The sequence below is a fragment of the Dendropsophus ebraccatus genome, chromosome 3 (genome assembly GCF_027789765.1).
Source record: "Dendropsophus ebraccatus isolate aDenEbr1 chromosome 3, aDenEbr1.pat, whole genome shotgun sequence".
Taxonomy (NCBI): Eukaryota; Metazoa; Chordata; class Amphibia; order Anura; family Hylidae; genus Dendropsophus; species Dendropsophus ebraccatus.
Genome location: NC_091456.1, coordinates 196,345,188 through 196,361,851, shown reverse-complemented (window position 1 = coordinate 196,361,851; position 16,664 = coordinate 196,345,188). Strand labels below are relative to the sequence as shown.

Below are 16,664 nucleotides of genomic sequence, written 5' to 3'. Positions count from 1 at the left end.
CAGGAAGTGACATCACCATGTTATCCAGGAAGTGAAGCCTTGATGCAGTAGTAAGTGCAGGAAAAAAAGCACTTTATAAGCATTTCCTGTAATAAGTGTATATTGATGATTTGTATATATATATATATTTTTTTTTTTGGGGGGGGCAATACAATACTTTAATAAAGATTTTCGACAGACTTCTCCTTTAATGTGCCTGTCTCAGTCCTTTTGGGGTCAAACAGTACTGCTCCTTCCACAGCTATCTAAAAAATCCTAGGCCCTTTGGGGTCACACAATAAAAAAGGCCCAAATGGGGTGACAGTCTTCTGCTGCTGATTCCATCACTATCTGTGTGTCCCTAACTAAGCTACTAGGCCTAATTCACACGTTCTGTGCAGTCTGTATAAATGGACCATGTGCGACAGAACAGAGTTCGGAGTTCCCGGCTTTATAATTCATTATGATGCAGCGAGCTCTGAAACTTTAAATCTTTGCGCTGTTGTAGAAATATGTGGACTGTGCACAGTGCACAGAGAACATGTAAATAAGCCCTGAGAGAAAATGGCCGCTTCCTGCTGCAGCTGATATTGTGCACACTCTGCCATATTTCACTATCCTCACTGTCACACCCACTGCTGCCCCCCCCCCTCACCCCCAAGGTATTGCAGCTGTTTATTTTTAACATTTCATTTAGATTCAGATCTAAATTAAAAATTTCTTGTAGATTTTAAAAAATTTTGCTCACCTTTAAATATATACAGTGTTTCTCCAAAAATAAGATAGGGTCGCATAGACAAAAAGATAACAGCATTATAAGGTTATGTTCCCACATAGTATTTTTGCTCAGTATTTTGCAACCAAAACCAGGAGTGAACGGAAAACACAGAAAGGCTATGTTCACACTGATGAAATTGAGTGGATGGCCGTCATTTCACAGCAAATAATGCTGCTGCCTTTTAACTGTGCCGCTCCGCTCTGGGTGCTTGGAAAAGCTGGATCCAGTTCTGGGAAACAGGGAGAATTTGCTATTACTGTAAATTCGCTTATCTAAATGTAAAGAGACTACAATGTGTGCAAATACACCGTGAGATATACCGTGAGGCCGTGTTCCCACACAGCTTTGGAGTGGCTTTAATTAGTGAATTGAGCAGTCCCGGTACAATAGCTCTATTTTTGTGATTCCATCAAAATCGCAGAAAAATAGAGCTATTTTACAGCAAATTGCGCAATTTCGAAAGAAAGTGGACGTGGCTGCGACCGTGTTTGGACAGAAGAATCAGAATCTGGATCAGAAGAATCGTGGATTAATAATTAATGCTTTGTATAAAAGGTAAATGCAATAAATTATATGAAATACAACATAAAATACAGACAACGCGTTTCAGCGCTTCTCCTTACGTCTTTCTTCAGTCTGTATCTGCGCTGTACACATCTCTGTGCGTGTTTTTTAATTATTACAAAATAGGCTTTTTATGCCTCTTCTCAATAAAAGGAAAATGGCTTCTCCTCTGTGTGACTTCTTTGATGTTCAATAAGTTGTGATATTACAGAAAAACATTTGCCACATTCTGAACAGGAAAATGGCTTCTCCCCTGTGTGAGTTCTCTGATGTCTAATAAGAGTGGATTTCAATGTAAAACACTTCCCACAAACTGTACATGAAAAGGGCTTCTCCCCTGTGTGAGTCTTCTGATGTACAATAAGATGTGATTGGACGCTATAGCATTTTCCACACTCTGAACATGAATATGGCTTTTCCCCTGTATGAATTCTCAGATGTTTAACGAGATCCGATTTCTGAGAGCAACATTTTCCACATTCTGGACATGAAAATGGTTTCTCCCCGGTGTGAATTATCCGATGCCTTACAAGATGTGATTTCTGGGAAAAAAATTTCCCACATTCTGAACATAAAAATGGCTTCTCCCCTCGGTGAGCTCTTTCATGTTCAATAAGATGTGTTATCATAGAAAAACATTTGCCACATTCTGAACATGAAAATGGGTTCTCTCCCGTGTGACTTCTCTGGTGCTTAATTAGATTTGATTTCACAGTAAAGCATTTCCCACATTCTAAACATGAAAACGGCTTCTCCCCTGTGTGGGTTTTTTGATGTTCAACAAGATGTGATTTAACACTGAAATGTTTCCCACATTCTGAACATGAATATGGCTTCTCTCCTGTGTGAGTTCTCTGATGTTTAACAAGATCGGATTTCTGAGAACAACATTTCCCACATTCTGAACATGAAAATGGCTTCTCCCCCGTGTGAATTATCTGATGCCTTACAAGGTATGATTTTTGGGTAAAACGTTTCCCACAATCTGAACATGAAAATGGCTTCTCTCCTGTGTGAATTCTCTGATGCCTGGAAAGATTTGATTTGTCATTGAAACATTTTCCACATTCTGAACATGGATATATCTTCTCCCTTGTATGAGCTCTTTGATGTTCAGTACCCCCTTGCTTTTCAGTCTGTGATGAATCAGAAGAAGGAACTTTTCTTAAAGGATCAGATGACAGATCTTTGTTGTGAGGGGCTGAGGGTAGATCAGGGATAATGGAGTATTCTTCATTGGTATCTTGTGTGATATAATCATCTGTTTTAAAACCCGAGGATGTCAGATGCTCCTCTGAGTTCCTGGTGCAATCATCTGCCAAGAATAAAAGAATAGTTACTTAATAAAATAGAATAGTTACTATTAATAAAATAGCCTTAAAAGTTACATTGCTATATTATAACATTAAAGTTTCCATACAGGTCGCACCTATTTGTCTCTTCTTGCCTGAGTGTTGTTGGATTCTTGCGTTCCTAGTGACAGCATGTTCCTGTGTCTGCTGTTCTGTGTATCCTGACCTGTGCCTGTTCCTCAGCTTACATTTGCCTGCCTTACCTCTGTCTGTGCCGGTCGCCTCTCCTGTTGTCACCTCGGATTGTCTGACCTGCATGTAAAGCCGTCTTGCTCCTCCGCCTGGTTTACTACGCTGCTGTCTCATCCCTGGTACCATGCTGATTCTCTCGTATTGACTTGCTTGCTATCTCTACTTATCTGGACCGTAAAGACCTAGAGAACACTTAGGGCCCTAATACACGGAGCGATGATCAACTAATTTGGCCGATTATTGCAGCGCATGTTACCGGGAAGAAAACCGAGGGCAGGAGGAGACTGGGAGCGTGGAGAGGTGATGTATGAATAGTTTAGGGCAAGGGCTGCACAGATATAGTTAACGATGTCCATGCAGCCCTTGCTAAACGATAATCCAGCTGTGTAATAGGCTCAATAAACGTGCTCTAATCTAGCAGATCGGCGCTCGTTTACGTTATTGATAGCAAGCAGCTATAGTTTAGGCATACAATTTGTGAATCACCAATCTTATTGTTGCATCAAGAAGTCCTTTATGTCAGTCTGTGTCCAATGGAAAATTTACCTCCCTGATAGTTCTGTTATACATCATCTTGTGTGCAAGGAAAAACTGAACTCTTTTTCTTACTGATACCACCATGTTTAGCATCTACTTCACTGCCACACAAAAATGTGTACTATTGCAAGCAAACATGTATAAAGTGCTATTAAACTCTAACTCTATCCTAAAGAAAAATGTCATCGTTCTTCTTGCCGATAGCAGCACACACAGACAAATTTTGTGCCACCTAGAAATTCTACTGTTAATACAGCGCCATTATACTTCTGACTTCTGAAAGTGTCCACCATAACAATTCTTGGCAGCTGCAGCAATTCTAAATCCAATAAGGTTCCAAATTGTGGAACAATACAGGAAAAAAAACCTGGAAGAACGCAGAATTTTAAAATTTCACTACAAAATTGTTGCCACTGGTAAGTATATAGAATCTGAGGCTTTTATTGCATTAAAGGAGAAGTCTGGCGAAAATTTTTATTAAAGTATTGTATTGCCCCCCAAAAGTTATACAAATCCCCAATATACACTTATTACAGGAAATGCACATAAAGTGCTTTTTCCCCCCCTGCACTTACTACTGCATCAAGGCTTCACTTCCTGGATAACATGGTGATGTTACGTCCCGACTCCCAGAGCTGTGCGGGCTGTAGCTGTTGGAGAGGATGATGGCAGGGGGATGCTTAGTGTCCCTCCAGTGCCCTTTGTCCCTCAGTGTCCCCCTGCCATCATCCTCTCCAGCAGCAACAGACCGCACAGCTCTGGGAATCGGGTCGTGACATCACCATTTTATCCAGGAAGTAAAGCCTTGATGCAGTAGTAAGTGCAGAGAAAAAAGCACTTTATAAGCATTTACCGTAATAAGTGTATATTGGGGATTTGTATAACTTTTGAGGGGGAATACAATGCTTTAATAAAAATTTTCTCCGGACTTCTCCTTTAAATGGTCCCTACTCACCTGGCCGATTGCCTGTACGAATCTCCTCCTTATACTGCTCATCACTGCTCACATCTGTCTCTTCTTTAACTATTATGTTTATAGCATTAATATTGTTCCCATCTTCCTCCTGATTCATAAGATGTGAGAGAAATATTGTAAAAGTCATCAGACAGGAGGAGAAGTCAGGTGGGATGTACAGATCATAGGGAACATCTCCATCTACCTGATCCTGATCCTGTGGGAGAAGAGGACGGGGACATCTCTCTGGTGCTGTTCTCTTACTGGATCTGACTGGAGGGAACACATACAGAGACTGAATTCATTCTTTCCATCCAGATAATACAGAGAGGAGGTGTGTATATAGTCCTGTCTATTACCTGCTGATGGGAGGGGCTGCTGATCCTCCGGCATCACATCCTTGTACTGATCCTTGTGTCCTTCTACATACTCCCACTCCTCCATGGAGAAATAGACCGCCACGTCCTGACACCTTATAGGAACCTGACACACACAATGATCACACAGTCATCCCCCCCACCCCTCCAGTGGTGTTACTGTATAATGTCCCAGCATTCCCAGCAGCCACAGTCTCACCTCTCCACTCAGCAGCTCCACCATCTTGTTGGTGACTTCTAGGATCTTCTCTTCCTCCATTTCCTCATGTATCAGGGGCCCCGGGATTGGGCTCAGGGTTCTTCCCCATCCTTCACACCCAGGGGCCCCACAGCGCCCACTAGAGGACTTCTTCACTACTGTGTAATCCTGTGTATGGAGAGACACATTACTATCACTCCATCCATTCCCAGAATCCCTCACCTCTCCAGTCCTATCCATCTGTTATTCCATAGATAAGAATGAGGTCATGATGACATCACTCCCAGAATCCCTCACCTCTCCAGTCCTATCCATCTGTTATTCCATAGATAAGAATGATGTCATGATGACATCACTCCCAGAATCCCTCACCTCTCCAGTCCTATCCATCTGTTATTCCATAGATAAGAATGATGTCATGATGACATCACTCCCAGAATCCCTCACCTCTCCAGTCCTATCCATCTGTTATTCCATAGATAAGAATGATGTCATGATGACATCACTCCCAGAATCCCTCACCTCTCCAGTCCTATCCATCTGTTATTCCATAGATAAGAATGATGTCATGATGACATCACTCCCAGAATCCCTCACCTCCCCAGTAAGCAGGAAGAGTATGTGTAGGGTGAGGGTTATTATCCTGTCGGCCATCTTGTCTCTGTCTCTCTCCATGGTTGATGGGTCGGTCTCTTATATAGAAGATATCAGCAGAGGATCCTGGAGGGAAACAAGCTGAAAGGTAAAAAGAGACAATATAAAAAGTACACACATACAATAGATATATATATATATAGATATATATCTTACAGTACACCAATCAGCACAATGTTGCTGATATGGTTCCCTGCAGCAATAGCTTTACCAAGGAGATAAAAATAAAACACAATTAAACTTCCCAAATCAAATCTCCACCAATATGACACTTATAAAAGCTACAGCTCATGGCATATAAAATGACCCCAGACGGCCCCGTAGGTGGAGAAATAAAAAAGTTATAGGGGTCACGATAAGGCAATGAAAATCATATTTATTTATTTAAAAAAAAAAAAAAGTTACTATTAAAGAAAATATTATGGATAGGTTTGGACTGATGAATAGGATGAAGATCTCACCTCGGTTATACCAGAAATTGCTTTGAGGACAAAAATTTGAAGATTTTTTTTTTAGAAATTGAGGAAAAGACGAAAACACAAGACTAAAACTTGGCTTCCAGCTATAGTGATAACGTTATAGGAGCCGATATACATGTGGTGTAATGTGCGCTGTGCTCCATAGGATGGCGCATCACAAAGAGCCGTAAACAAAGAGGAGGCGGATGAGCCGACAGCATAGACCCCCGGAGCCCCCTCCCCCACAAGATAATAGTTTCAGGGTTTATACTGAGGAAAAATATTCCTTTCGGGACAATCTCCTAATCCAGATGGAGCAGGCGGAGAGTCAATAACCTGTGTCTAGCGACCAATCACATTAAATCAATCAAATTAAAGCTGCGCAATGATTGGTCGCTACGGCAACAAAGACATTTTAGAATTTAGACAGGTTTCATAAATGTATATCAATAACAGCCAGACACATTACATACCTCCAGCTGTGCTTCCAGGACCTGTGATGATGTCACAGTCATGTGATCAGTCACATGATCAGGGGCTGCTGCTCAGTGTATGCAGGACTCTGCTGTGCTGGATGAGCTGAAGTGATGTGTATGCAGCAGAGCTGTGTGTGTGTGATGTGTGTGGAGCAGAGCTGTGTATGTGTGTGTTATATATGCCTGCAGCAGAGCCCTGTGTGTAATGTACATGTAGCTGAGCTGTATATGTGTGTAATGTACATGTAGCTGAGCTGTATATGTGTAATGTACATGTAGCTGAGCTGTATATGTGTAATGTACATGTAGCTGAGCTGTATATGTGTGTAATGTACATGTAGCTGAGCTGTATATGTGTAATGTACATGTAGCTGAGCTGTATGTGTGTGTAATGTACATGTAGCTGAGCTGTATATGTGTAATGTACATGTAGCTGAGCTGTATATGTGTAATGTACATGTAGCTGAGCTGTATATGTGTAATGTACATGTAGCTGAGCTGTATATATGTGTAATGTACATGTAGCTGAGCTGTATGTGTGTAATGTACATGTAGCTGAGCTGTATGTGTGTAATGTACATGTAGCTGAGCTGTATATGTGTGTAATGTACATGTAGCTGAGCTGTATATGTGTAATGTACATGTAGCTGAGCTGTATATGTGTGTAATGTACATGTAGCTGAGCTGTATATGTGTAATGTACATGTAGCTGAGCTGTATATGTGTAATGTACATGTAGCTGAGCTGTATATGTGTAATGTACATGTAGCTGAGCTGTATATATGTGTAATGTACATGTAGCTGAGCTGTATATGTGTGTAATGTACATGTAGCTGAGCTGTATATGTGTAATGTACATGTAGCTGAGCTGTATATGTGTGTAATGTACATGTAGCTGAGCTGTATATGTGTAATGTACATGTAGCTGAGCTGTAGGTGTGTAATGTACATGTAGCTGAGCTGTATATGTGTGTAATGTACATGTAGCTGAGCTGTATATGTGTAATGTACATGTAGCTGAGCTGTATATGTGTAATGTACATGTAGCTGAGCTGTATATGTGTAATGTACATGTAGCTGAGCTGTATATATGTGTAATGTACATGTAGCTGAGCTGTATATGTGTAATGTACATGTAGCTGAGCTGTATATGTGTGTAATGTACATGTAGCTGAGCTGTATATGTGTGTAATGTACATGTAGCTGAGCTGTATATGTGTGTAATGTACATGTAGCTGAGCTGTATGTGTGTAATGTACATGTAGCTGAGCTGTATGTGTGTAATGTACATGTAGCTGAGCTGTATGTGTGTAATGTACATGTAGCTGAGCTGTGTATGTGTGTGTTAGATATGCCTGCAGCAGAGCCCTGTGTGTAATGTACATGTAGCTGAGCTGTATATATGTGTAATGTACATGTAGCTGAGCTGTATGTGTGTGTAATGTACATGTAGCTGAGCTGTATATGTGTAATGTACATGTAGCTGAGCTGTATATGTGTGTAATGTACATGTAGCTGAGCTGTATATGTGTAATGTACATGTAGCTGAGCTGTATATGTGTAATGTACATGTAACTGAGCTGTATGTGTGTAATGTACATGTAGCTGAGCTGTATATGTGTAATGTACATGTAGCTGAGCTGTATGTGTGTAATGTACATGTAGCTGAGCTGTATATATGTGTAATGTACATGTAGCTGAGCTGTATATATGTGTAATGTACATGTAGCTGAGCTGTATGTGTGTAATGTACATGTAGCTGAGCTGTATGTGTGTAATGTACATGTAGCTGAGCTGTGTATGTGTGTGTTAGATATGCCTGCAGCAGAGCCCTGTGTGTAATGTACATGTAGCTGAGCTGTATGTGTGTAATGTACATGTAGCTGAGCTGTATATGTGTAATGTACATGTAGCTGAGCTGTATATGTGTAATGTACATGTAGCTGAGCTGTATATGTGTGTAATGTACATGTAGCTGAGCTGTATATGTGTAATGTACATGTAGCTGAGCTGTATATGTGTAATGTACATGTAGCTGAGCTGTATATGTGTGTAATGTACATGTAGCTGAGCTGTATATGTGTAATGTAATGTAGCTGAGCTGTATGTGTATGTAATGTACATGTAGCTGAGCTGTATATATGTGTAATGTACATGTAGCTGAGCTGTATGTGTGTAATGTACATGTAGATGAGCTGTATATGTGTAATGTACATGTAGCTGAGCTGTATGTGTGTAATGTACATGTAGCTGAGCTGTATATGTGTAATGTAATGTAGCTGAGCTGTATATGTGTAATGTACATGTAGCTGAGCTGTATGTGTGTAATGTACATGTAGCTGAGCTGTATATGTGTAATGTAATGTAGCTGAGCTGGATAAAATCACAGCTCTTCATCGCACTCTGGAATCCCAACAAGCTGCTTTTACTAGGACTAGAAGTGACAGAGACAATGTAATTCATACCAGTTATGTGGTTAGTGAGCTAATTGCAAAGAGGATGAGGCCTCATATAGAAGGAGAGTTTGTAAAGGAGTGTATGGTGGCTGCCGCAGAGCTCTTAGCGCCAAATTAAAATGATTTAAGAGTGTTAGTTTGTCTCGAAGAACAGTGTCTGATCGCATCACAGACTTAGCTCAAGATATTGAAAAAAAACACTTAAAGATTCATGTAGGAGATTTTCAATTCTTCTCTTTGGCTCTTGATGAGACAACGGACTTAACAAATACAGCCCAATTGTTTATTTTTGTTCGTGGGATAACAGCAGAATTTGAAACAAAAGAAGAGCTGCTGTCTCTGAGGTGAAGACTTGTATGACAGTTGTTAAGTGGCCTTACGACAGATGGAGCGCCTTCCATGATTGGCTCACAGAAAAGGCTAATAGCCGTTGTGAAGAAAGAGGTGAATCGTCTCAGTCTTGATCCAAGTCATTTAGTTATATGCCACTGCATCATACACCAAGAAAGTCTCTCTGCCAAGTCTCTGCGGTTAAACAGTGTGATGTCAGTAGTTGTGTCATGCATAAATTTTGTCAAAAACAAAGGGTTGAACAGTCGCCAGTTAAAAAAGAGCTACTGAACGATCTGGACCCTGAATATGGTGATCTTGTATATTACTGTGAATATTACTGAGTCGTGGGAACATGCTCATGAGGTTTTATGAACTGCGGGATGAAGTCAAGCAATTTATAGCAGGGGTGGGGAACCTTTTCCATGTCGAGGGCCGGTCGGGCATTAATAAAATCATTCGAGGGCCGCATACCATGCGCGGCAATTAGTAGCGTGGGTTAGCAGCACCCAGGGCAAAGTATTGTTCGCCTAGTGCCCCTGCTATTGTAGTTAATCCCCAGTGATGCCCCTTGTAGTCTAGGTAACCCCCAAGTCATGTCCCTGGTAGCCTAAATAACCCCCTATCAGTCATGTCCCTGGTAGCCTAGTTAACCCCCATCAGTCATGTCCCTGGTAGCCTAAATAACCCCCATCAGTCATGTCCCTGGTAGCCTAAATAACCCCCATCAGTCATGTCCCTGGTGGACTAGTTAACCCCCATCAGTCATGTCCCTGGTGGACTAGTTAACCCCCATCAGTCATGTCCCTGGTGGACTAGTTATCCCCCATCAGTCATGTCCCTGGTGGACTAGTTATCCCCCATCAGTCATGTCCCTGGTAGCCTTAATAACCCCCTATCAGTCATGTCCCTGGTAGCCTAAATAACCCCCTATCAGTCATGTCCCTGGTAGCCTAAATAACCCCCTATCAGTCATGTCCCTGGTAGCCTAGTTAACCCCCATCAGTCATGTCCCTGGTAGCCTAAATAACCCCCATCAGTCATGTCCCTGGTGGACTAGTTAACCCCCATCAGTCATGTCCCTGGTGGACTAGTTAACCCCCATCAGTCATGTCCCTGGTGGACTAGTTAACCCCCATCAGTCATGTCCCTGGTGGACTAGTTAACCCCCATCAGTCATGTCCCTGGTGGACTAGTTATCCCCCATCAGTCATGTCCCTGGTGGACTAGTTAACCCCCATCAGTCATGTCCCTGGTGGACTAGTTAACCCCTATCTGTCATGTCCCTGGTAGCCTATTTAACCCCCAAATAAAAAAATAAACATCCCACTCACCTTACCTCCGTTCCCACGCTGTCCAGGTCCTCTTCTCTCCCACGTCCTCTTATGTCCCAGGTCCTGTGCCGGTCTTCTCCTGCAGGCGGCGCGCGATGAAATGACGTCATCGCGCACGACCCGCAGGAGACTGAAGACGCGCTGCTCTGCTGGGGAAGAAGCCGGCATAGACACCGGAGAATGCTGTGTGCGCCGGCTCCTTCCTCCTCCAGAGCAGCGCGCATTACAGGGAGCTGCGGGCCGCGGGCCGCATCGGGAGGTCTCAGGAGCCGGATGCGGCCCGCGGGCCGGAGGTTCCCCACCCCTGATTTATAGAGATGATGGGAAAACCTGTCAGAGAACTCAGTGATAGCAAGTGGCTGTGTGATCTAGCGTTTATGGTGGACAGTACTAAGTACCTGTCAGAGCTGAATGTCAAGCTTCAGGGCCCCAACCAGTTTCTTAGTTCCTTGCTGTCGCATGTTAAATCATTGGAAGCTAAGTTAAAGCTGTGGAAAGTGCAACTTGGAAGGAGTAATGCTACGTTTACAGGAAACGATAATTCGCCCAATCGTACGATTAACGATGTTGGAGTAACGATTTTTTTTTCATAACGATCAGCGTTTAGACAGTACGCTATTTCGTTTTACGACCGCTTAAGCCTATCTCACACGTTGGTTAAATTGGCGAATGACTGTTCACACGGAACGATCTGCGATTTTTTTGCAAACGATCAACTAAGATTTGAGAAGTTGTTGAAGGTCAAAGGGAACGATTTCTCACTAGTCGTTTGATCGTTCGCAGCATTTACACGTACGATTATCGTTCAAATTCTATCGTTATCGTGCGAATTCACATGATAATCGTTCTGTGTAAACGCAGCATAACACTGTGCATTTCACCACTCTGGAAAGACTGAAGCCTTCTACAACACTTGAATATGCTGGTGATTCCGCACAACTAATTAAAGGGGTTGTCCAGTTTAAAACTTTTTTTTTCCTTTGCCAGAGTTATACTTACCACCCATGTGCTTCCAGTTCCGGTCTGGTCATTTTCCCTGACTTTGAGCCCCTCTCCAGCTGCACAGGAAGTTCTGTAGTTCTAAAAATTTCTGTGACTGTTGTCACATGTTACTGTCCTCCATTTTGTGCCAATACATCACAGAAGGTGTCATAGCACTGGGAGGTCCTGGCAGTGAGAGAGTCCTATTAGTTTGTTTCACTCAGGGTCGCATGTTCCTTTTTAGCCACTGTCAGTTCTCTCCAGGACCTTCATCACATGGTCCCTCAGAGCCAATAGAATCACAGAAACTGACCCTGCTACCTAATAGTGCAGTGTTTTGTGGAGAAGAAATGGACTATCTGTGCTCTATGGAAGGAGAGAACAGTGAACACTACTCCCCCCATCCAGCAGAACTTGTTTATACATGCAGGGACATCACTGGCCTCAGTGGCAGTCATATACATGCAGGGACATCACTCAGTGGCAGTCATATACATGCAGGGACATCACTCAGTGGCAGTCATATACATGCAGGGACATCACTCAGTGGCAGTCATATACATGCAGGGACATAACTGGAGCTCAGTGGCAGTCATATACATGCAGGGACATCACTCAGTGGCAGTCATATACATTCAGGGACATCACTGGTCCTCAGTGGCAGTCATATACATGCAGGGACATCACTGGAGCTCAGTGGCAGTCATATACATGCAGGGACATCACTGGACCTCAGTGGCAGTCATCTCTTCTCCATATATACTGTATATATACAATGCAGAAGAGGTGGCTGCCTGTGCTGGCAGCTTCTATCATGTTACAGCAGAGACAGCAGCATCTGGGGATATGGGGAGGAATCAGATGGGGAAATGATAGTTGGGTGGTGTTTGTGTTGTTCTTTAGATAGGCTAGTGGTCATTGGGGGGAGGTATAGTGGGAGGAGTTACAAGCAGTAGGCGTGGCTCCGTCACACAGAGAATGCTGGTCTATGTAGTTTAGCAGGTCCTGTGCTCAAATCATCCAAACCAGGACGTAAAGAAAAGATGGGTGAAAAGAAAAACGTCCACAATGGCCCCAAAACGTAGCGGATCACAGCAGAAATTGCCAGGGGGACTTGGAAAAGCTAGAACTACTGCGACTGCATTTTTTTAAATTTTGCATACAGTTGAACATCCTCTTTAAGGCATTTAACAGGAGATTCCAGGATGTGAAAAGTAATCAAATGGAATTAAACATTTTTTGTACGCCATTTAATGTGGAACCAGCTGATGTGCCTGATAACCTAAAACACGAAATTATTCAGTTACAAAGTAAAGATGAGCTGAAAGCTACTGTAGGTACAACAATGTCCCACTGCTTGAGTTCTATGAACGTTACCTGAGCAACGATAAATTTCCCACTTTACGAAAACATACATTGAAATATGGATCTGTGTTCGGAACAACTTACTGCTGACTGACACAAACTTGGAAAACCAGTTGCAAAATTTCCAAATGGCCCCCTGGCCAAAGCCAGAAACAGACTATAAACAGAGATCAGGTCATAAAGGAAAGCCTGAGAGTTCTTCTCTTTTCAAATCTATTCCTGGCTTTGGCTTCAAATTTTTTGCAGATAATCTGTCAGGTCATTTTTCTGTGTAAATGGACCCTTAATCAAACTTTTGTGAAACTGTCCACTCAGGAAGCAGGACTGACTGACAATCACTGTCACCTGCAATTGGCAAGACATACTCAATAACGGAGGGTTCTGCAGGTGGGGACCACAGACCACTTCTCACTACCTAAGCTTTCTGGCTGATGTTTTGGTCACTTGAATGTTGCTGGTGCTTTCACACTCGTGGTAGCATGAGACCGACTCTACACCCCACACAAGTGGCTCAGGTAGTGCAGCTCATCCAGGATGACACATTAATGCGAGCTGTGGTAAGAAGGTTTGCTGTGTCTATCAGAGTAGTGTCCAGAGGCTGGAGGCGCTACCAGGAGACAGGCCAGTACACCAGGAGACATGGAGGAGGCCGTAGGAGGGCAACAACCCAGCAGCAGGACCGCTACCTCCACCTTTGTGCAAGGAGGTACAGGAGGAGCACTGCCAGAGCCCTGCACAATGACCTCCAGCAGCCACAAATGTGCATGTGTCTGTACAAACGGTTAGAAACCGACTCCATGTGGATGGTATGGGGGCCCGACGTCCACAGATGGGGGTTATGCTCACAGCCCAAAACCGTGCAGGACGCTTGGCACTTACCACAGAACACCAGGCTTGGCAGATTCACCACTGGCGCCCCCTGTGCTCCTCACAGATGAGAGCAGGTTCACACTGAGCACATGTGACAGAGTCCGGAGACGCCGTGGAGAGCGATCTGCTGCCTGCAACGTCCTTCAGCATGAGCGGTCTGGCAGTGGGTCAGTAATGGTGTGGGATGGGGGGAGCATTTCTATGGGGGCCGCAGAGCCCTCCATGTGCTGCCAGAGGTAGCCTGACTGTAATTTAGGTACCCAGACCCTCCGAGCCCTTGAGAGACCATATGCTGGTGCGGTTGGGGTTCCTCCTAATACAGGACAGTGCTAGACCCCATGTAGTTGGAGTGTGGCAGCAGTTCCTACAAGATGGAGGCAGTGAAGCTATGGACTGGCCACCCATTCCCCTGAATCCTATTGAGCACATCTGGGACATCATGTCTCCTCCATCCAGCAATGTCATGTTACAGCACAGATTGTCCAGGAGTTGGCGGCTGCTTTAGTCAAGGTCTGGGAGAAGATCCCTCAGGAGACCATCGGCCACCTCATCAGGATCATGCCCGGGCCCTGTAGGGAGGTCATACAGACACCTCATCAGGAGCATGCCCGGGCCTTGTAGGAAAATCATACAGACACCTCATCAGGAGCGTGCCCGGGCCTTGTAGGGAGGTCATACACCTAATCAGGAGCATGCCCGGGCCTTGTAGGGAGGTCATACAGCCATCAGGAGCATGCCCGGGCCTTGTAGGGAGGTCATACAGACACCTCATCAGTAGCATGCCCGGGCCTTGTAGGGAGGTCATACACCTCATCCGGAGCATGCCCGGGCCTTGTAGGGAGGTCATAAAGCGACCTCATCAGGAGCATGCCCGGGCCTTGTAGGGAGGTCATACAGACACCTCATCAGGAGCATGCCCGGGCCTTGTAGGGAGGTCATACAGACACCTCATCAGGAGCATGCCCAGGCCTTGTAGGGAGCTCATACAGCCACCTCATCAGGAGCATGCCTGGGCCTTGTAGGGAGGTCATACAGACACCTCATCAGGAGCATGCCCAAGCCTTGTAGGGAGGTCATACAGACACCTCATCAGGAGCATGCCTGGGCCTTGTAGGGAGGTCATACAGACACCTCATCAGGAGCATGCCCGGGCCTTGTAGGGAGGTCATACACCTCATCAGGAGCATGCCCGGGCCTTGTAGGGAGGTCATACAGCCACCTCATCAGGAGCATGCTTGTAGGGAGGTCATACAGCCACCTCATCAGGAGCATGCCCAGGCCTTGTAGGGAGGTCATACAGCCACCTCATCAGGAGCATGCCCGGGCTTGTAGGGAGGTCATACAGACACCTCATCAGGAGCATGCCCAGGCCTTGTAGGGAGCTCATACAGCCACCTCATCAGGAGCATGCCTGGGCCTTGTAGGGAGGTCATACAGACACCTCATCAGGAGCATGCCCGGGCCTTGTAGGGAGGTCATGCAGACACCTCATCAGGAGCATGCCTGGGCCTTGTAGGGAGGTCATACAGACACCTCATCAGGAGCATGCCCGGGCCTTGTAGGGAGGTCATACATCTCATCAGGAGCATGCCCGGGCCTTGTAGGGAGGTCATACAGCCACCTCATCAGGAGCATGCTTGAGGGAGGTCATACAGCCACCTCATCAGGAGCATGCCCAGGCCTTGTAGGGAGGTCATACAGACACCTCATCAGGAGCATGCCCAGGCCTTGTAGGGAGGTCATACAGACACCTCATCAGGAGCATGCCCGGGCCTTGTAGGGAGGTCATACAGACACCTCATCAGGAGCATGCCCGGGCCTTGTAGGTAGGACATACAGACACCTCATCAGGAGCATGCCCGGGCCTTGTAGGTAGGACATACAGACACCTCATCAGGAGCATGCCCGGGCCTTGTAGGGAGGTTATACAGCCACCTCATCAGGAGCAGGCTTGTAGGGAGGTTATACAGCCACCTCATCAGGAGCAGGCTTGTAGGGAGGTCATACAGGCACGCAGAGGCCACACACTATATATATATATATATATATATATATATATATGGACATTACAGCAAAGTTGGATCAGCCTGGAGGGGGTGACTATTGTAATTCTGTGTGTGAAGCCACCTCCAGGCTGCTATTGGGTATTACATGGGATTCCCAGGGATAATGTGTGTGGGATGTTGGTGTCAGCATACTCATCTTTGTACAGAACAAAGTATCACTGAGAAGATTTCATTCTGTCACATCTAGGAGGGGTATATATATATATAAATAGAGAAGTGGACGCGGCACTCGAGGAAAATAATGTGGTCGGTGCCAGCAGTATATACCCTTGAGGACCGTGGGTATAAATGCATACAGTAAAAGAAAATCACTGCGGCACTCCGGTACAGCTCGTGTTCAAATCGTAAGGTTTATTTCTCCCACAAAGTGCATTAGCGACGTTTCAGCTCAATCCTTATGAGCCTTTCAGCTTGAGAAAGGCTCATAAGGATTGAGCTGAAACGTCGCTAATGCACTTTGTGGGAGAAATAAACCTTACGATTTGAACACGAGCTGTACCGGAGTGCCGCAGTGATTTTCTTTTACTATATATATATATATATATATATATATATATATATATATATATATATATCAGTCACATCTAGGAGGGGGTATCTGTGGGTTCCCTGCATTTTTTTAGCAGTATATATCCAATATGGCATACTACAATATTCATTCTCCTAGGATCCATTTCCTACACTTCATTGGATATAAACAATAGACAGAGATAGAAGTTGTAACTTTTTTTTTAATGATTG

At 44.5% G+C, this 16,664-nt stretch overlaps 1 protein-coding gene across 2 annotated transcripts in view; it reads right to left on the bottom strand.

The window, feature by feature from the left end:
* Positions 1-1,289: 1,289 nt before the first annotated feature.
* LOC138786770 (zinc finger protein 84-like) overlaps positions 1,290-16,664 on the bottom strand; it is a 61,368-nt gene continuing 45,993 nt past the window's right edge. The window contains exons 1-2 of one of the 2 annotated variants that reach the window (XM_069963810.1): positions 4,358-4,526; positions 1,290-2,636 (exon numbers count right to left, since the gene is read on the bottom strand). In XM_069963810.1, the coding sequence (XP_069819911.1) occupies positions 1,465-2,636; positions 4,358-4,505 (1,320 nt within the window). In that variant the 5' untranslated portion in view covers positions 4,506-4,526 and the 3' untranslated portion in view covers positions 1,290-1,464. Of the gene's footprint in view, positions 2,637-4,357; positions 4,527-16,664 lie in introns of those variants that run through there. The other variant, XM_069963812.1, reaches the window with a different exon arrangement.